A 22,055-nucleotide genomic window follows, 5' to 3' on the forward strand; every position below is an offset into this window, starting at 1 on the left:
TACATCCTATTTGAGGTACAATAAAACAATAGCTGTTTTACTCTGCTAGATTTGTTACAAGTTGTTCAAAGACTGTGATAAAGCATGTCTGATAAACAGCAGTGTGGGGGATTTCTCTGCTGGTGGTCCTGCACTCCTGACCACAGCTCTTTCCTTAGAGGGCTGTGAGCATCCATGAGTAAAACTGCAACCCTACTGGCTTGAGGAGTTAATGCTAAGGCCTGATTCCTTGTTTATGGTTTTTTTTTAACTATTGTAAGGCTCTGTTATTGTGGTTGTGATTTGTGTTGCTGCCATGGTGATAAAAAGCAGTTTCAGAATTTAAGGGCCTGGCTCTGTGCTGGGGCTAAACAAGCACTTAGCACTTGTTGGGTCTGTGAGATTATCATCAATGAAAATAGAAAATATGCATAAGTGGAGTATGTTCTTAACAGCTTTATGTAATCCATGTTTACATCTCTATTCATGCTGACTGAAGGTAACCTCTGATTAATCTTTACAAAACTGAGTATAATGAGAAAGTTTCATTGTTCTTCCTGGTGCAGAAAACATAACCAGAAAGGCCCTAGTAGTGTCAAGTGTGGATCTGTCATATGTAGGAGACAGAAATTGTGAAATGTTAGGAATTTTTGCTAACAACTCCTCCTCCACAATTTTCTCTTGGGAAATGAAGAATTATTTGGGCATGATAGTGTAGGCATGACACTTTCTGAATATTCAGTCAAAGCCTTTGGGATAGGGAAATATATGGCACAAAGGACGCTGTTGCCATTGGGCTCTGGGTCTACACTTATGGTCCAGGAGTGATAGGAAGCTTTAAGTTCAATAATGGTTACAAGTATCTACCAACTCCTATGGAATTGAAAAAAAGTCAAGCATGTGTTGGAGCTTTGCTCTCATCAGGCTTCTGTCCTTCCAGTTTATTGAAACCTTGTAGATTATTTCAGTTTGGATCAGAAGAGAAGTGTCCTCCCGAAGTGATGTTACTCTGTGACTTCATCCTGACTGTGACATGTGTGAGGGTGACACACAAACCACACATGGTGTGTGTGGTTTCCCCATGGGAAGGATCTACCACATTTCATTGCAGATTTGAACCCCACAACTGACAGGCATCACTACATAAAAGGCTGCTCTGTACAGTCTGCCAGCCTGTGGCAGATGTCTTTCTGTACATAACACATAAACTTTGATGTTACTGAATTTCTGTAATTACCATTTTATTTCTGCACAAATACACTGTCATCCATCCAATATTTTAAATGCACAAGGCACAATGTTCACCAAAGGAATGACTTCACACATACAAAGTGACCATCAGAAACACCTAGTAGCTGCACTCTGAAAGCACTGAGGGGATGTTTTTGAGCAGATGCTTGTTCCTATCCTGGGAGAATGGGCAGGGCAGCGTTTCATGAGAATAACAGCAACCTGTCCTCTGAGCAGACATTGCTAGGGGGACCCACAAGAGGCAGCAGCAAGTGAACATCACAAAGGAGTGGGTGGACTGAGGAGGCCGCCATGTAAATCCCACTCTCCAGCCTGGCAGCGTGGTGCCTCAGCTCCCCACCACTCCCACAGCAGCACAGAACACACTTCTATGAGGAGCAGCAGGGAAATCTTTCAAGGGAAACACAACCACAAGCACTTGCCCAGCTATGGGTTAATTTTCAGCCCAAGACACAAAGCTAGTTCAGATTTCTGAATTTTCCCATCCTTGTTCACATCGCAGTGGTTGAGCAGGATCTGGCGGAACTTGTCCAGGTCTACCCCACTAATGCTGGGCTGCAAGCAAAGAGAAAAAGAATGCTGAGAGAGAAAATGGCTCTGGATTTCCCCAGCTAGTAAAGCAGCCCACCATGCAGCAACTGGGAAAACCACCCAAGGAAGAGTGACCAAAAGGCCCCACATCATCTCATATGCCATGGGGAAGCAAACAGAAGATGGGGAAAGGGTGCCCTGAAAAAGTAGAAGGTGCGTGGAACCGTAAGTGACTGTATGGAAATGCACCATGAGTTTTGTGCTCAGTCAAGGCCATATAAAAGAAAACTTCAGAAAGTTGTGCAATGCAGATCCCTGCTCTACCAGACCTGTGCTTTTATCTGGTTTCCTCTCTCAAACCTGCTGCACAAGAACTAATGTGACATTTCTGTCAGCATACTGCTATTTTACAGGCTAGTCAGCAATGTAAAAATACCTTCTGTGGATCAAGTTCATGTTGAAGACACATTTTACAGGCTGCAGTTTCTGTATGCTCCTAATGCTGTACTGCTTGCTCTGCTTCCCACACTCTCAAGAGGGGATCAAATTCACATGCACAGCTTGTGGTGTCCAAGGACAATGCTGATGAAGGCCCTTAGGCAAAGTACAAATTTCCCTTCTTTACACACACTCACACACAGCACAAATCCAGCCTCCTTCCCATCCCCACACCCTTCCCTGCACATTGCATGGCCAGGACAGACACATGCAGCCATCAGCACGCAGCTGCCCTTCTCTGCTCTCTCCTGAATGGACATGGCAGCAGAGATATCTCACATTGTGTGGAAATGCAACAGTTCAGGCTTAAAGGAAGCTAAAGATCAGATTCTGTTTGGGTCAAAAACCCTATCTTGCACTGCATTAGGAAACTTAAGATAATCCATTGAAGACAGACTCTTCTGTCCATCAGGAGCTGAAGAGACACACTAGATATGGTATTCTTGATTGCAGACAGACCTCAAGTAATTTTCAAATGTAGCCCTGAGATGAACTAATGAACCATGAGGTCATTCTGGTGAGAACCACATCCACAAGGAAAACAGAATAAATTGTGATGACCCATCCATATCATGTCATGCTGTAACACCTGTCTAATTCAAAGTATGAACTGGAATGGACCTTTTAAAAATAGAGTTGCTGAAGGAAGCTATATTAATTTGTGAGGCAGAATTTCTGTGATACAGTGAAATGCTTTACAGTATACATACTGAGATGGCGACATTGCCTTCTGCTGGTGATCAAACTAAAATTTGACTCTATGTTCTTACTAGTGTCTCTGCGTACATAGCTTTTCCAAAAGCACTGATCTTTAGGAAATACAGAGTACTAACAAATATAGCCACGAAGATACCTTGACCAGTTCCATCATGTCTTTGACAAATCCATCCACTTCTGGGCCTTCAAGCGCTCCTGTTTTACTCTGAAAGAAGGAATAAACATCAAAACTCCCCAGTGAGTCAAAACCACTACAGTGTTTACTGGTAAGTACCACAATACCTGGGCACCTAACCTGGGCTTTCTAGCTTAAAGCTTTCTAGCATAAAGTTCACAGAATCATGAAATGGTTTGGGTTGGAAGGGACATTAGAGATCATCCAATTCCAACCATTCCACCATGACCAGGGACACCTTCCACTAGCCCAGGTGGCTCAAAGCCCCATCCAACCTGGCCTCGAACACTTCTAGGGTTAGGAAATCCACAGCTTCTCTGGGCAAACCTGTTTCAGTCCTCCAAGATGCTCACAGTAAAAAATTTCTTCCCAATATCTAAGGTCCCATTGTTTTTCCCAAACCATCTCTTCCCACAAAATGGGAGCAATGTCTCCCACCATCCTGAGGGAGTTGTGTGACTGACAGCAGCAGCACTGAATTGCTGGTGTCTAACAGGCAGTTAAATCGTTATGTCTGTCCTGAGCCAGACTCCCTAAACAACCATTGATTTGGTATGGAAAGGGGGTTTATAAGGGGGTTTATTTTTCAATGTGGTGGTGATGCAGGTCCTGAACTGCCAGAGACTGTGAGCGCTAAAGCCCCCACTACCTCTTCCTCCCTTGCATCTCCTGCAGGAAAACTGCTCATGCAGCAGCACTGGCCATGGCAATGGAGAAAGTCAAAATGAGTCCTTGACACAAGATCTCTGAGCATTGCTCCTCTGTCTCTACTTTACCCCTCCCAGTCTGGCAGCTGGGCTCATGGGCCACAGGCTTGGGCACAGCTGCCGCTCCTCAGTGACTCCAGCAGCACCCAGCAGGAGGAAGAAGTCTCAGCAGCACACACTAACTCTGTCATTTACAAACCACAAGGGAATGAACTGACTCATGGGACTCACAACATCGTAGTGTGCAAAGATCTTCTCAAAATCTCTCCTCCTTTCTTCTGTGCTGGAAGCCTGCATACAGAGAGGACAAACAAATGAAAAATTAAAGCAAAAATTTCAAGTTTGGGCCCAGGTCATCTTACCTGAATGAGACAGGATCAATGTATCAAAAATTAGTGCTACTTACATCCATCTTGAATTGTAGAAGGAAATTTTCCTGGAGCGCCAGAATCCTGAATGGAGAGATTTTAATTATGATCTTTTCGTTTTATCATCTGCACACAAAATATTCTGAGCTCTCCTTGTTTGCAAAGCAAAGGCATGTTAGATTAAAGGCCTATAAAAGAGAGAATTGCCTGTGGGATTATTTACAGTGGGCTGCTGTGGGAACACATGCCTTCCTCCCTGTCTGATGGGGCACAGAGGGTGCCCTTTAGCTCACTACAGACATGCCTATTAGCACCATTGCTTCTCCCAGAGCATTTCTGGTGGTCCTGCACAACAGAGGGTGTCAGCTTCTGAAGTAAGAGCTAACAGACAATCATTCCTTGTAACTGGATTGCTGTGCTGCATTAAAGAAAGTGATTTATTGCTCTCTATTGGAGGGAGGACTTGGTGGTTGTAAAAGTAAAGGACAAAGTAATACTGGCCTGTACACCAAGACTGGCAGAATTCCTCTCTTTTCATCTCCTAAAGCCTGTCAAGCACTAATAAACCCTTTTCTCTCTCCAACTCTCTGCTAACCCTGAGGTTTTTAGAGCCCATGGCACAGGGCATTGCAGAGCTGTGTCCACACATGGAGGGATTTGGAGTCTGAGAAATGTTTTCAGACTGGAGGAGAGCCTCAGATGGCCTGGTTCCTGAAAGGGAACTGTGTTTAAGAGAAAATTGTAACAGCAACCCCCTTTAGATATTCTCCATCCTACCCCAGATTCTCCTCAGATATTTCATGGTCAAAGGGAACAGCTGTATGTGCTGCAGTTATTTGTGCTGGCATTTGTTGGGATTTGAAGCACAGAGTTACAGTGGCAAACCAGCACCTCTGTCCCCTCATCCTCTAAACTGGCCTTTTAAGACTATATCTGCAAATTTAAAGTCCTATCTAACCTATGCACATGGTTTTACAGAGAGAGGCATACTCTCTAGGCAGTGAAAATCATCTAAAAGCCTCTGAGGTATCAAGGACAGAAAAGAGAGAGAGGCCCATGACTGGGATCCCAGCTTCATTCACAAGCATCTCACCTTGGCTCTCCAAATCCTTTCCTGCTGCCACTGCCGAACTCTTTTGTGGTGGCACTTTCATTATTCAATATGCAGTAAAAATTCTTTGCAATCCCTGCTGCACATAATGATGAAAAATAAATGCATGTCTGTGACCCTGTTGAAAGAATTGTCATCCTTCTTTTGGAGAAACAGAGTCACTTGTTGCTTTTCCACCTCCTGGGAAGCACCTCCAATTATGCCAGAGCACATTGATGCTGTACAGACAGATCCTGGCATTGTTCCTATCTCTGGCTCCAGATTCTCAGATTATTGAGATGGAGAATGGGTTGGAAACCATGTGTTGGAGAGGTGGGATCAGAGCAGATCTAATTCAAAAGGAGGCAGAATTCAACTGCACATCCCTAGAGGGAGAGCATCACCTTGTGTGGATCTACCATTGTGAGCTGAAACACCCCATCAACATGATTAAATCCTACCTTGCCAGGTCATTCAGGTCCAGTCGTCCATCTTTGTTTTTGTCAAAGATTTTCATCTATAAATCAAGAAGACAGAGATAAAACAGATGGGCCATAAGGAGAACACATACAAAAAAAAAGTAAATACACATTTTGCTCTGCCCTGTGCCCTTCCCTCTGCTTGCTCAGGGTGCTTGCCCAAATCCCAGGCAGCATGGCATCCTGTGCTAGCACCAAGTGCAAGGGTGGCACAAGGGAATAGCAAAACCCACTAGCTTTCTGACAGCAACAACCCAAAGCAATCAAATACCAGTACTGCTCCCTTCCCACCTTACATGGGGATAAAGCAGGTCTGTAGGAAAGACCCTCAGAAATTAGATACTGACATTGCCCTGATCCTGAAAAAAATAAAAAAAGCCAGGAAAAGGAAGAAATTTCTAAACACTTCCACCTGGATTCCATCCTTACCTTTGACTGTTGCTGTGGCTTCTGAGCAGCTGAGGTGGAAATGCCACCTTCTAATCAGCACTCAGGTCAGGATTTTACACCACTAAAGCTGTGGGGCTTGCTTGGCTCAAGGTCTGCTGCTAGAATGCACTAAGACTCGGAAGAAGATCAGACGGCCAACATCAAGAGGTTAAATGTGAATTCAAAACTTGTTCTTTTCTTTTACTGAATAGCATAATTTTGATGAGCCATCATAAAAAAAAATATTTATTTATTTGCTGTATTTGGTTCTGCATTTCTCTTCAAGGCACAAAAGTGGTCTGTTACAAAGAAAGGGGTGGGGGGGATGTTTAATGAGTTGCAAACCTGAATATGTCATGGCTCAAAGTTCTAGAAAAAAAAATTAAAATATTCCACACTGTGTGTGGAGGGAACATGAATATTTCACTATGACAGATTACCTTTCTTTGTCAAATACTCAGCTAAGGAATATGCATTAATCTTACTTTGACAGATCACATTTGCTTGTTTAGTGGTTGTGCAGAGTAATTGGTTCACTATAGATCTTTTGTGCATGGCACAGCTGCTGGAGAGGGCCTGGACCGGCCCCATCTGACAAAGCTCAGATGGACAGGATTATCCCCTATGACACAGCCTGAACATAGCATGGGAGCCGGCAGCATGTCCTGAGCACTTCTCAGCAGTGGAGCCAGGGCAGAGACTAATAATCATGTGACAAAAGGTAGCATCTGGAAAGCTGTCATTTCTCAGGGAGATTTTGTCTATATTGTCAGTGCTGCCTCTTCCCTGCCCATTGGTCAAGGGGAGCAAGGACAGCAAGTCCATGGTAACCCTTTATTGTATCACGTTTAGACTGAGATTCTGCAACAGACTCTATACCATTCATTATTCTGAGTATTTTACACTTGTGAGGTTTGGATGGAATTTTTGAAGAGGCATTTGGTATGGGCTCACTTTCCCTCCCATTGAAAGACAGCATGAAAGTCCTAGGAATGATTGAAGGCCCATATTGAGATATTTGGAAAAATGGCATCACAAGAGCCATGTGGGTATTCAGTAGCACAAAGAAAGCTATTTTCCCATTTAAATGGCCTCTGCCAAACATGTGCTCTGTGCAGAGCTACTAAATGACAAAGGAAAGGCTTCTGCATCTTCCTTCACTCTAGAGCTGGGGAGACAAGTAAAGATGCCAGGCCATCCTGAGGACTTCCTTCTGGATGCATCAGTCCAAGTTGTTACCTCAGAAGTTAGCTGATCTAACTTCTTGCATGCTGCTTCCTGCCCCATTAGAGCTCCCACAGCATATGGCACTTTTCCCTGGTCTCTGCTGGAGCAGCAGTGGGACAAGGCTAGAGGAAGGGATGGGAGCAGAAGCTGCCTTTGCTGGTGCCACCAAGGGGAGAAATGTCCTTGCAATGACAGCCTCCCCCCGCCATCAGAGAGATAAACCCAAGCCTCCAGTTCTTGGCTGATAAAGGAGTTATTCTGCAGGTCATAGAAAAATTATTAATATTCTTCCTAGAAATAAATAAGCCCAGATAAGATTTTAAAAGCCTCTCTCCAAATGGAACATCAATTCCTAACCTGGTTTTGTCTGTTGTTTGAGGAGAAATACTCCTACTACTTCACTTTGGCACACTTTCCACCACAGTTGACGTTGCTACATGCAGCTTACATTATTGCTGAAAAATATGCTGCCTAAAGGAAGCTTATGGAGACAACCCCTATGTAGCTGGCTAGAGAAAGTACCAGCATGTGGCTGGTGGGAATACCATAGTCCTTGGGCTCTACAGTAACTTCAGTGCTTTTGAAAATGTCAGTCTAAATCCTTTGGTTTAGACCACCAAGGAGCATCAGTTACCCACATGGTCTGTAGGTCACCACAAAGCAGTACAGCTGGTGGGGTGAGACAGAACAGCATTTGCTGGAAAAGGACAGCTTTTGGTGGGAAACACAGGGCTCTCAGGAACTCTGCTGCAGGTCAGGGCAGCTCTGGCTGAAGGCACTGGTCTTTGGTTCAAACAAAAATACAGTAACTTTACCAAAACACACCAAAACTTACTGCCTTTAGCAGTCTTAGTACTTCACTTGGATTCTCCCACATGTTTCTGAGCTCCTGAAAGCGTGTTTTATTTTCTACCATTTCTGCTGCATTTCTGCTGCATCTCAGTCTTGAGACTAAAATTCAGTGCTTCAGCCTAGACTTCAAATTCAGATGTGTTTTTCTCTCTGTGATACCTCAGAAAAGCAAACACTGAGTTTCTGGGAGAAGTTCAACTCTGTGATCGCCATGTCCTGGTCTCCGTACGAGCTTATGGGACCAGGCCCAAACTGGTGGTTTCCTGTCCAAGAGCCAGACTTAGGGCACAATTCTCATTTCACATAGGCTTGTCTGGGACCAGTCTCATGTTTCTTTTCCAGTGAAATATCTCCAGCCTCATGTCCTTTTCCAGGAAATAAATAAATAAATATCCCGGCATGGCAGTCCTTGCCTTGGGACTTCATGTGTCCCACCTGCCCTGCATCTGCCCTACTTTGTGGGTGCAGCATATTTTCATGGTTTCAGAAGCTGCAAATAACCAGGAAGAGTTTTGTGCACTCTTAATGAAACAGACTAGATGAGAGATGGTAGTTAAGATGTGAAAGGCTTTCTGCTTCATTATCAATTTTGTGAGTGTATGGTTTTCAATCCTACCAATTTCTGAACCCTTCACAATATTCCTGCAGCAGTGCAGATCCCAGTAAAACACATTTAATAGAGAGGTAATAAACTCCTTGGTGGATTGCTTAATGGAAGGAAACATTCTCCTACACCCCATCTTTCAGCTTGATATTGAAATTTCAGTGACTGACCACATCTATTTACAGCTAACCAACTCCCCTCCCTGACCTTCACTCAGCTCTCTAAGAGAGAACCTTAGTGTTTTCTGTTTGTCCTTTTTCTGCCGCAACTACCCTGAATACAATTTTCAAACACATGCAATATTTTGATCATCCATACCAGTCAATAGAAATAAAAAAAGTCTGTCTGGAAGAGCTACACCAAGCTAATTCTTGCCCAGTGACTAACACATGAAAGATGGAAAACATGTAGGGAAGAAGGGCTAGTGTTCACTGAATTAGTTCAGGTACCACAGCTAATAAGATAGACCTAATCCTGTTATTGGGACAAGTGGAGCTCATGCATACCCACTACATGGCAGTCATGTGCTGCATTACTCAGGGAACAGCTTGGGGAAATGTTTTTTAATCAAACTTTCAAGTTTCAAGCATGCGTGTGTTTGATGTGATCTGCTAATTGTGTGCATGAGTACACAAAGAATGACAGAGGTAGCCACCCCATATGACAAAGCATATATAATGGGAGAAGCAGATAATTGCAATGGTGATGAGGTTGTTTCTAATTTAAACTTTTGCCTTCACACACCATCTTGATATGTTAAATTTGATGGATTTTCAGTTTACACTCATGAAAAGTATATTTACACTGCCAGGCTGATATGAAACATCACAATGTGGTTAAGGACAAGGTCTGGCATGTTTAAATAGCACTCAATTTTACTAAAAGCTCTGTTGCATCTAGCAGTATGCTTTATAAAATGATGCATTTCCGTTACTGTCAAGCTACTCCATGTTTTAAAGTGTTTGCACAAATTAATTCACTGACATTTTAATGGCAGTGCACCAAGGGCACACCCTGTTTGTTTGAATGTACTCTGTGGCACTCTGAGACAGACAGAGAATACGTAAGAGCTTGGTTTGCAAATAAAAGTTGTTACATCTCCATTTTTTAAAGGTGCAAAATCAAAACTGCCGTCAGCTTTTAATTCAGCAAAGGAAATATCTCTGCTTTCTTAGTCCAGTGTTCTAAAGGCCAGTGAAACACCACAGTATGACAGACACACACATTCTTTGAAGAGCAATATAAATCTGAATTATTTTCCATGACAGAGATAAGGAAAGAAGTAAACAACCAAAATAAATAGTTCTGTGATCAGCAGACTCAATAAAACCTGTTTTCATACCTTCTCTGGCTCTCTTTCTTTGTGTAATTAAGTGGGACACTGAGAGAGTCAGTTTTACTTGACCTCCTACTCTCACAAATATATTTTAATGTATATATCATGGGCACCTATGTCCAACAGCTGAAACAAAAGTTGGCCAGGGAGTGCAGAGGTTATTGAGACTGTATAAAGACAGGCATCAGCCCAAGCTGCAGGACTGCCTATGGTCTCTTTCTTTAGGGAAGGATGGGGTCACAAAGGCATTTGCAGAGTGATAGGAGGGCCCAGTGGCCAGCAAGTTACCCTCAGGACAAAAGCTCAGTGTCCTGCCCAGCCAGACCACCTGTGTCACATAAACAAGTTCTTTAGCACAGGATTTCTAAGAGTGTTTTGATTCCTAAGAGACCAAGGCATTATCTGTTGGGGTGTTCAGAAGCCTGCAGGCTCCTGAGTTCTTTTGGTTCTGATCTTCAGAAATTATGTTTGAGCTTAAACAGGATTTTCTGCTTCCCTTGGCTTATGCCACAGCAAGTCTGGTGCAAAACTGGAGGTGAAAGCACCCTGGCATTAAAATGAGAAGGGACACAGGAGGCAGATTTGTGTTCATCAGCTGTGTGGGTCCTTTCAGTCACCTGGGAGAGAGGCTGGCATGGACCACTACCAGGAGGAGAAGGAATGAGCAAAGACTGCACTTTGGGAACCAATCTTGTAGGCTACACTCAACTCCTATTGTATTTCTAGAACTTTGGGAAGTTTGCTTGGTGTGTTCACAAATATAATAAATTCTGTTTAGACTATTTGTCAATACAATAAATATTTGTCTTTCTATTATTACACCTCTTGTTGAGACTTGTTACCAAAGATATGCTACCTTGACTAGTAAGATGTTAAGGGTCTAAATCACTTGTATTTTCTGTGCTTTGGCTTTTATTTACTCACATGAGTACATTGGCATCAGCACTGGACACAGACAGACTTTCACTTGGAACTGACCACACTGAAACTCTGCATTATCCTTGCAGAGGGGACAGGCAGTAGCCACAAAAGCACTGGAAATCCTCCCAATGTACAATAAAGGTAGTACACAGTGCATAAATGTGGACATAAGCCATCCTCAGAGAGAAGACAACCTCTTTCCCTTTGCACTGAGAAGATGAGGAGCCCTCAGCTGTGGGCTTGTGCACTCAGGGCACATAGCTCAGTGCCCAGGAGAATCTTTGCAAATAAGCTCAGCAAAACCCTGATGTCATTACAGCTGGGAAAAATATCTATTCTGACTTTTCTGGGGTTAATATTTCATCCTCAGTCATCACCATCTACAAGCTTTCAAATGCTGTAGTTCATGACCAATACTTGTTATTAGTCACTGCATTTACATTATTGCCTCTCTATGTGGTGGGCAAAGATGGCATGCAGGCTGGACAAGAACTGTCCTTTGCATTTTACTGAGATATAATAATGCTCAGACTAAAGGAATTTTTTATGCTCCATCTGACATTATCAACATAAGGCAATGAAAAAAGTGAATGTCAGTGTTGCATGTGTGACTGTTTCAGCAGAATAAACAAATTGCTGAAGTTTGACTCAGAAATGAGTTTGCCTTGCATGCAGCTTGTAGACTTTCGGATTACAAACTGGAAGTAACATGCTGCTATCTGGGAAGCTGCAGACTATCAGAAACCATATCTCAAATCTAGTTCATATCCTGGCATTTACAATATTCTGCTTAAGTGCACAGCTGTGTGCACACACAGATCATGGAATCTGTCACTCTTAAAAATTGTTGTCAAATGCGTATGTGAGATGGGTATTTCTGAGCTGAAACCTCACCAGGACCCAGAAACCTACTAGCAGCTTGATCTTGGGGGCAAGGGGAGGGGGAGGGATTGAGAAGGTTGTTCTACTGTCATCATACACAGAATCCTCATCATGAAGTATTAAGGGGGCCAGTCTTCATCTCTCCCTTTTTTTAATTCAGGAAGGCTTTTTTTAATTCAGGAAGGCAGAAAATTCTCACCATACTATTTAAACCCTCCATCCATTTACAGCTATGCTCACTCTGTCTCCCAAAACACACACTGCAGGACCCCTGGAGCCTCTTCTCAGGAAGTTCAGAGCAATACCAGGCTTCATGTCAACCTCCAAGCACTTGCTCCCTGCCAACAGCTCTTGGTCACTGCCTGTGGGAAGGCAACAAACCCACAGATTGTGTTCAAAGACTAAGAACTGCAAGTGGGTGCATGTAAATAATTATTAATACACACTCAGTTAATGACTATTAATACAAATATGTATCTATGTAGGCATGGAAGAAAAAACATGGAGAAAAAGCCCCTATAAAGGGACTTCCTCACACAGCATTGTCAGTTCAGCTCCCCCATGAAGAGTCTTGAGAACTCAAATGTTCTTTTGTGATTTCACCCAGTGGCTTTAGTGCTCTTTGAGATTTGATTTAGCACACTCACAGAGTTTGTGCAACGCTGATGTATTCACTACCTGTTGTCTTTATAGGAGTTCACCACTTGTTCATCAAAGCCCTGATCTATACCAGTGTTCTCTGAAGAAAGGATGTCAAGGTCACAAGGAAACAGAATAGCCTCTTAAGAAGCAGCTGCTAAGCAACCTGATAAAGTGATGTTCCTTTCCAGAGACAACCAATCTCTTCCAAAAGAAATACTCTCTCCCTCTTCCCAGCATATTTTTTTAATGTCATATGAGATCATTCATAGCAGCACAAGGGGCAAGAATTTAACATGCCCTGGTTGGCTGATATGATATCTGCTCACAAACTGCAAATACCCAGCACAGAACCATAAAATCCTGCTTTTATTTTTTTCCTCAAGCCTAGGCTAGCTCCTTTTAAATTATAGTTTTCCCTTTCCCTCTTTATCTCTATCTCCAGAAGGCCCTAGGGTCCACTCAGGATATCAGTAGCTGCTTAAGATGTGCGCAGCCAGCTGTGCATATACAGAAAAAAGAGCAGAGATCTGTATATTCCTGTGGAGACAGATGGGTTTACAGCTCCTTGGGACACAGCTTATTTCAACTGAATAATAATTACATTGGCCCTTGAAAGCCCTGAGCTGAATAGATGGGCCACCCTGCAAGACTCTAGCTGTGTGCAGCAGAAACAGGTCCTGCTCCCAAGGATTTTGTGCTCTAAAAAGAGAAAAGGGTGGGAGCAAAGCAATAGGAGAGAGAAATATAAGTATGTCCAATCTGCAGAAAAGGAATCACTGCTGCTGGTTGTCAAAGATATAACAGAGTCAGGGAAAAAATGGATGGGCCACTGACCCATTTATCCCAAACTGTGGTACTGGTGGCAGAGTCCAGTGGCAGTGGGACTCTGCACTCCAGTAGCTCCTCACTCCATGTGGGAAGGGAGAGAGAGGAAGTGAAGGGTTGCCATTACCATGGGCCTTGACATCAAACCTTTGAGCCACTTTTCCCTCTTTAATCCAGCCCTGCAAATGCAAGGCTGAATCTTTCTTCCCTCCTTGGAATTTTGCCTTCTTACTTCAGATAACTTCCTGTGCAATAATTTGTGGAGTGGATCTGATGCTATAGGATACTGCCCATGTGGATAATTTGCTGTTATATACAGAATTCACATCCTCTATTTTATTCCAGGATATCATAGGATAAGATTATGCCAGTGATAATTTCACACCTTGCCTTAGCTTTTGGGATCAGGTGTGTTTATAAACATCCTTGATCTTCACCTTAAAGAAAAGAATTACAAGGGAAAAAATAATCATCTGCCATATTCTCATTTTCTAATAACTATTAACATTCCTAATTCTTTTGGCATTGCAGCTTGGCAAATCTTTGTCCTCAGGAGCCAGATTTGCATTTCAGATCATAGATTTCCCTAGATATACAAAGCATCCCTTTTCCCATATCAAATCTTATCTTCCAACATAGAGATTAAACTACCTCTCTGGAGATACAAAGCCCTTCTACAGGAAACCATGGGAATAGAAACCAGATCTCCTGGCTCTCAGCCCTGGGCTGCACTGATACCTGGCTGTGCTGGGGTAGCGGAATCACAGATCTTTCTTGGGAAATTAAAGGGAAGGGAAATGAGTTGGTGGAAACGAACCACCCACTGTCTACAAGCTTCAGATCGCCTATTCCCCAACACCTGATCAGAGATTAAGCACCAGGGATGGAAACCTTAATGGAGCAGAATGAAAGATATTTGCTACCAGCAAATGCTGCCAGAAATATTTTTGTCTTAGCTGTAACTTCTGGGGTTTTTTTTTGTTTCCAAAGTCTGCCAGTTGGAAAATAATTTCTGCAGCTGGCATTCCTCTCTCTTCACTGTCTTATAAATATGAAAAACAAAATATACACTCTTCTGTAACAGCACAGTTTCTCACATTGCTCTAAAGGGTCACATTTCTGGGCACATACACATCACACATACATAACGTGGTATTGCAAAATATGGGGGCAGCTTCTTGTTTGCTTGCATATCAAACTGGTTTTAGGTACAAACACAGATTTTGTGCCAAGAAACAACGCAGTCCCATCTGAAAACCATTTAGAAAATTGCAGTGATAGATGTCTGCTAGTGGAATTCAAATTATACCCTTGAGAATGACATCCAGAAATGAGATTTTTTTCCCTTCTTGTTTTTAGATGTTTAGATATAATAAGTTGCTCTGAAATCCAGGCGACTGTTGCTAAACCTACACCAAATACTATGTTGTTGATTGCAGTATAAAAGCTATATTGTGATAAATCAGGTGGAGAATTGAAACTTTCAACCTCTCAGTCTTTCAGGGAAGCAGCAGGGAGCCAGCAAGTCTTGCTGGGCTTTGAGAGCAGAAAAGCCAAATACCTGCATGTCCTGGGAGTAAAAGGATTTGCTAGGAGGAAGAGAGGGAAGGAGGAAGTGAATGAGCTGGAGATCTGCCTGAGGCTGAACATATCCTGAAGAAGGATGCACCTCACCTCTATTTAAAGCGGCTTAGAGCTCAGCCTGCTTTGGTGTAGTTGAGCTCTTTTCTCACAGGAAATAGTTTGACTCTCAGCAAAACTATTTCAAATGCATTCAAAGCTGATGTCCAGTGCAAAAACTGTTAGCAGTAGTGTGTGCTAACTCCCCCCAGGAATCTCTGACACACCTTTTTAGCACCTTGCAGGGCTTTTATGGTCCTGTAGACATTGACCCTAAAGGAGATTTTAGGCTGTACTCAGATCTAAACAACATTAATTCTATATTTTCGTACCATAGTATCAGTATATTCTTCCAGCTTCACCTCAGCAACCATCTTGTTATGCTGCAAAAAGAGATCTCGCAGGAAATCCTGTAGTAAGAAAAGAGAGAAATTTTACTCTCTAGTGGAAATTCAGAAAAAAACAGTAGGAAATTAAATTCAAATTCAGCAGGGTTACACAAATCTAGTTTCACATTCCTGGTTAGTACTAGTGTCTTCAGTTTGACAAAGTTCAATTTCTTTTAGCTGAAACATGTTGTTTTTTTGAATAAATTAGAAAGTAACTAAATTTCCCCAGAATAGGTATACTGGAGTGAGTCCTAATATACTCACAAAATAAGCAAAAGACAACATAAGTCCTGCAATACTTGCTAATTGATCTCAAATCAAAATATTTACCATTCAGTAAAACACTCAAGCCTCCTCTTACATCTCTGCAGGGACACAGGCTGAAGCCACACACTGAGACTTCAGCACATGATGTGCAACCCAGGGATGGACTTTTGTGATTGCTGGCTCAAAGTGTTTGAGTTATGGTTTCTGAGGCTCTTGCCTCAATAGCCTGAGCTTTAATGAGAAATCAGTGTTCAGAAAACCTGCAGGTTCAGGAGGAGATTGAGAAGAAATTCTCTTAATAAAACACAATGGCTTTGGCTCTGTTTAGCGCAGGGAGATGCACATGTGCAAAGCCTTGTGGGGATCACTGGATGCTTCAGGTCACCAAGACAACTGGGGTCATGGGACAAGGCTAGGGGGAAGCAGGACATGGAGGGCAACAGCAAACCATCCTCCCTCCGGCAGGGCCCCTGAGATCATGCCAGAAGGCACAAGTCCTAAACTTGCTCTGAACAACCCAGAAATGCCATTTGTCACTCACACAAAAGGACAGCAAATTGGTAAAGCCGATGGAAAGGCTCCCATTGACATCAGTGAGCTGTAGGTCAAGCCCAAAGAGATTTGTTAGAATAACTTACTTTGAGTTCACCAGCTGAAATAAATCCACTGCTGTCAGCATCGTAACTGCGCCAGATCTGAACGGGGATAGATTGATGTGAGCACATAAATATTGCAGTTACTCATCTGCTCTGTGATAAATTGTAAAGATTCAAAGCAGAACTTCCATAATGAGCAAGTTGTTGCATTAGCCAACACTGAATTAATTTTAGATGAAATAAAATAAACTTTTCATACAATAGCTCTTACTCACACTTGGATGCTGTACATGTTACATGCTGCTACCACATGTTTAATGCAGACACACTGTCTATAAAAGGAAGATAATTCTAAGAAACTGTTTTGCATTTCCTACCTAATTTGTACATGCAGCTTCTTTTATTGCTCTGAGTCAAGGCCATATACAACAGGCCATTGATCTGCAGAAGCCCCCAGCTTGTATGTGAAATAAAAGTAACCACATGAGATCTTGGAACAACTGAAATTCCCCGTTGGGATACTTAGGGGCAGAGATCAGAGGAAGACTGGGCAAAGTTCTATGGGTTTGTTGACCCAACTTATGCAGGTTTCCTCTCCATGGCCTAACAGTCTAATGTTTTGGAATAAAATGGTGCTTAAAATGTACCTGCTCTGCTGTCTTGGTCTATACTGTATTGCAGGTGAGGAGCTGAAGGGGTGAATTGATGGGCAGGGACATTTTGTCTGTAGTGGCATGACTGATAGGTGGCTGAGAGTGTTTGTGAAATGTAATGAGTCTCTGGGTACCCTTGGTCCAGTCCTAGATACCACATCTCTGTTTAGCTGGTGTAAATAATGTAAAACCTTCTCTACCTGAACAGGTGAGAACGTGTTTTGCTTCCACAATACCCATCTATTTCCCAAGCTGTGTTTTACAGGGGACAGAAGGTTTGGTGCTGAAGAAACTGGTGGTGGGCAAGGGGGAGGAGGCAGTGTGGAGATACAGACCCGCATGAATTCCACGCTGTTGTCCAAGGGAGTCTCCCGTCGGAAAAGCAGTAGGAAATTCTCATCATCCGGCAACATCATATTTGCAAGCTGGATGAAAAACATTTTAAAATAAGTCCCCACAACAAAAAGCAAACCACGAAGGTAAGGAAGGGAAAAAACTTGGATAGCTATGGATCCAGCATGGGAAATACAGGCTTGGCATAGAAATAAACTTGGAAATAAACTCCAGACCAAAGGATCTGGCCGGTGTAATACTCCGTGAGTCACCTCCTCTGCACCCAGACTCTATCTTCCAGATCTCCCAAGTCTGCTACAGATCTTAATCACAGAATGGTTTGGGTTGGAAGGGACCTTTAAAGGTCATCCAATCCAACTTCCCTGCAATGGCAGGCACATCTTCAACTAGATCAGGTTGCTCAGAGCTCTGTCCAACCTGACCTTTGATGTTTCCAGGGATGGGGCATCAACCAGCTCCCTGGGCACCCCCTTCCAGTCCTTCACCATGCTCATTTAAAAAAAGTCTTCCTTAAACTACTCTTAATCTACCCCCTTTCAGTTTAAAACCATTACCCCTTTTCCTATTCCTACAGACACTATAAAAAGTCTGTTCTAATTCTCCATCCTCCTATAAAAGAAATCCTGGTCTGGTGTTTGGCAGAGTACCTCCTGGATTTGCAAGCGTCCATCTGTGGTGACATCATAGACAGACATGAATTGCTCCTTCATCCTCTGAACTTCTTCTTCTGTGATGGTGCTCTGCCATGGGGAAAAAAACAAGTGCATGAAAATTTCTGAGGGCACCAGAAGATCCTTCTGGAAGAAATCTCTCCTCGCTCACAAATAATCACCAGGATCACTGTATACTTACAGTTGGGGGTAATGCCTTTAAAAATCCACACTATTGTGGATGAATTTTTGGAAACAAGTCCTATGTGTTTCCTTGCAGCTACTAAGCTTTCAGTTGGAAGATCAGTGTTTGGAAACCCCAAAATATTTCAGTGACTTCTGCTTCTTTACCCAACCGTTCCATTATATCACTGGGCTTTGGTTTTACTCAAGTGTGTGTTACAGCAGTTTCCATCCTGCTTGTTTTCAGCTTGTGCTTTTCAGGAAGATATCCTCATCCTTGAATGACATCTCTGCAGTTCATTAGATCATCAGCCTTGAAAGGTGTCAGTGGAGCTAGATTGTTGCTTATTATTGCCTGTCAGCTGATTTAAGCCCTGGCACCAAGCCCTGTCAGTGTTTCTGGGTTAATAACACAGAATTTCAAGCAATTGACATTCTCTTTGTATCTGCTCAACCCCATAATTGATTTATACATAGTGAGGAGTTCTCCAGACTTGCCAAGTTATGTGTTTTGATAGGCATCACTGTGACAGGTGAAATACAATGTTTAGGTTCATCAGGCATGGTTTCTTTAGCAGAAACCACGAGGTTACCCACTCTGAATGGACTACACAAAATACAATTTCCTCACAACATGGAAAGGCTTCCAGTCATATGAGCTTAGTGGCTGGGCTGGGAAGCTCACATAGTTAATCTTTCCCAAGCAAGTAAGTCCCATGTTACCCTCACCATGGACACTGAGCAGGTCCTGGCTTTTCTCCCAATTGTGTAGGAGTTGGCCCTCTCTGGGAGGGGAGGGAAGGAAGGGAGAAGGATAACCCACACTGGATTGTGGCATACCTTTGTAGAAATTTTTACAAGACAACAAATTACCTTCTTCCCAATCCTTGAATAAAAGTCCTTCAAAGTTTTTATCATCTCTACAACCAGGTGGATGTGGGACTACAGCTATTCCTTCCTGGGTCTTCTAATCCAGTTTCTAATTCTTTCCAGCTGCTATTGAAGCTCCATAATGTTGTACACTCCCTTTTTTATCAGTGACACAAAGCCACGTGTAACTTTCCCAAATTTACCCAGTGAACAGCTCCATGCAGTGCAGCCTTTGGGGTGCATTCTTGCTGTGTAACACCAAGGGTGGCAGCTCCCAGTCTGGGGATGAAACACCAAGCAGTGATCCCACTGGGATGCACCCAAGGTGGCAGGCCCCAGGAGGAGTGGCTGAGTAGGTCCCAGGGCATGCCTGCATGATCCTCCTTTCCCATGGTGGTGTCCAGAAAGTTCTGTGGGCTTGGGTGTTGAGGGCACAGCTCATCACTGTACACACACAGGTTTTCTTTACTCTTGGCATTATAGCTCAGCCCCATGCTATTTAAATTGCCTTCTGACAGCCCCTTGACACTTTGAGACACCTCCCAGGAGTTAGGCAAGTCTATCAGTTGCAAACTTCAACAGGCTTGCAAAGTACTCTGAAATGATCCTCCCTCAAACCCAGGAGGATGAGTTATTTCCAAAATGATAATCACATTTTGGAATCACAGCTGATACTTGAAACATATACTGTGCATTTCAAACTAGTCATTGGTTAAAATGCTTATTGCTCAACTTGGTGTCAGCTATTAACCACCATTTCACTGAGCTATCTGTGGCAGGGACACTGCTACCTGCATAAAAATAGGACAGCCTTCTTTTTATATTCTAATTTAAACTATATGATACATCAAGTAAATGCCTGGAATATTTACAATATTTACACAGCTCCAAAAGCTTTTAGTTCAAGGGGTTACACTACAGTGGTTTTTCAATCTGGACAATCTTTACATTTTCATAAATATTCTACTTATGAAACACAACTGGTAATAGTTCTACCAAAACCCAGCCTTTACTCACAAAGGATAAAATAATGAAGCACAAACTGGCTTTCCCAAGATGCATGTTCAAGACAAAATTATTCCAATATTAAAAATTTTTACACTAAGAACAATACACCTTGTGTTATGACCATTAGGTTTCAAAGGGGACCTTTCTCTTTATCAAAAAAATATCCCAGAAGACTGAAAAAACCCCAAGAGATCAAACAGGATATTCCAAACAGAAACTAAGGTTGGGAGATCAGGTTTTCAAGACTGACCTACTGGTGGTGCAAACAAATAGCTTGCTCTATTTTCCTTTCTACTCCAAAAACATTTAAAAGGCTGGAGAAACTCCATAATGTACCTGATCTGTTCCCCTTGCCCAAGCAAGGACATGATCTGAAGACTCAACTCACCCCACCAGCAAGGAGCCTGAGGCTTCCCTTTAGAAGGGGACAGAGCCAGGACAGCTGACCCCAACTGACCCAAAAGATATACCACACTATATGGTGTGGTGCTCAGCATATAAAGTTGGGGGAAGAAGGAGAAAAAAAAGATGTTTGGAGTGTGGTGTTTGTCTTCTGAAGTCAGCATGATGGAACCTTGCTTTCCCAGACATGGCTGTACAGCTGCCTGCCTATGGGAATTGGTGAATGAATTCTTCATTTTGCCCTGGCTTGTGCCCTTGGGTTTTGCTTAACATATTAAAACATCTTTATCTCAACCCATGAGTTTCCCCACTTTACTCTTCTGATTTCCTCTCCCATTTCTCTGGGGAGTGAGTGAGTGAGTGAGTGAGTGAGTGAGTGAGTGGCTGTGTGGGGCTGCCTGCTGCATTAAATCATGACGTAACAAAGAACAGCATACAAAATGTGCCTCTTGTCTCATAAGATGAAACAGGAGGAAATGGCTTTGCAGTAAGTATAAGTCTGTAGCTGAGCACATCCTTATCAGAAAATGCTGTCTTAATTATGTTGCCTGCCTCAAGCAACAGATCCTTAACCAGTTTCAAACGTTTGCAAAGCTTTCCCTTCTGTGAGGGTTTAAGTGAATGCTGTTGCATTCTTTCCAGTCACTCTGTACAGAGAAGCCTTTCTCATAATTCCTTGTTTCCCTGGTTCATGCACCTCCCTGAGTTTGTGGATGATATGTGGTTTCCAAGGGCTGCTGCATATTCTCACTGCAGCCAGGAAAGAAATCTTTACTACTTACCATGAGAAGGCTGGATAATTTTTATTCTCATAAGAGAACAGTTTAAAATATTGCCATGACTTTGTTCACATATTTTTCAGGGTTAACAGGTAAATTTCTTACTACGGATGTTCTTCCACAGAGTTTAACAGAGAAAAGCTTCTGTGCTTCAAGTTACCATAACAAATGAATTTTCTGTTTTCTCCTTTCCATGTCCAGTCTCCATCTTCTCTTTTGTGAAAACCCTTTAGAAGTATTTGTAGCATCACAAAGGTAATCTGGTTTTTAGTAGTGTTTGTAATCACAGAAAGGGCATGATCACTTTTTTTTCAAATTTCTGCAGCATTTTATTTCTTTGTCATGGCTGGTTATGATTGTTTAGAAACCTGGCTGTAATCTGTCTTCTTTGTTAATCCATTCCTTTTATATTGTTGCACTCTTTGCCTCATGCTGACTAATTAAATTTTTGTTCCTTAAGGGATTCATGTGCTTGGCAGAATTTTGCCTTGATGAAAACACAGTTATGAGTCACTTGGTTTGGAGGGCAAAAAGTGAATGTATGGAGCACTGCAGAGCCTTTCCTACTCAATGAAATGGGATGTCTCATTTAATTCCTGCTGGTCAAGAAAATCCTGTAATAAACTGATTTATTTTTCCTTCTTGACATGATTTTAGAAGCAAGCTGCTATATTGATTAGGGTATAAAAAAAGATGAAACTACATTTAAGTGACTATTATGCCCTGTTTCTAGAAAAAAACCTAGAGAATTTTCTGAAAATGCTGGCTTGA

The 22,055-nt window shown here is 42.5% G+C and overlaps 1 protein-coding gene across 1 annotated transcript in view; it reads right to left on the minus strand.

The window, feature by feature from the left end:
* Positions 1–1,203: 1,203 nt before the first annotated feature.
* Positions 1,204–22,055, minus strand: part of SCGN (secretagogin, EF-hand calcium binding protein) — a 28,932-nt gene continuing 8,080 nt past the window's right edge. The window contains exons 3-11 of the mRNA XM_071456028.1: positions 18,040–18,132; positions 17,374–17,463; positions 16,428–16,484; positions 15,466–15,543; positions 5,778–5,833; positions 4,265–4,310; positions 4,090–4,149; positions 3,113–3,181; positions 1,204–1,785 (exon numbers count right to left, since the gene is read on the minus strand). Of these exons, the coding sequence (XP_071312129.1) occupies positions 1,657–1,785; positions 3,113–3,181; positions 4,090–4,149; positions 4,265–4,310; positions 5,778–5,833; positions 15,466–15,543; positions 16,428–16,484; positions 17,374–17,463; positions 18,040–18,132 (678 nt within the window). The 3' untranslated portion in view covers positions 1,204–1,656. The remainder of the gene's footprint in view (positions 1,786–3,112; positions 3,182–4,089; positions 4,150–4,264; positions 4,311–5,777; positions 5,834–15,465; positions 15,544–16,427; positions 16,485–17,373; positions 17,464–18,039; positions 18,133–22,055) is intronic.

This window comes from Agelaius tricolor, unplaced genomic scaffold, assembly GCF_023055355.1.
Source record: "Agelaius tricolor isolate 1412-34295 unplaced genomic scaffold, bAgeTri1.0.p SCAF_2, whole genome shotgun sequence".
Lineage (NCBI taxonomy): Eukaryota > Metazoa > Chordata > Aves > Passeriformes > Icteridae > Agelaius > Agelaius tricolor.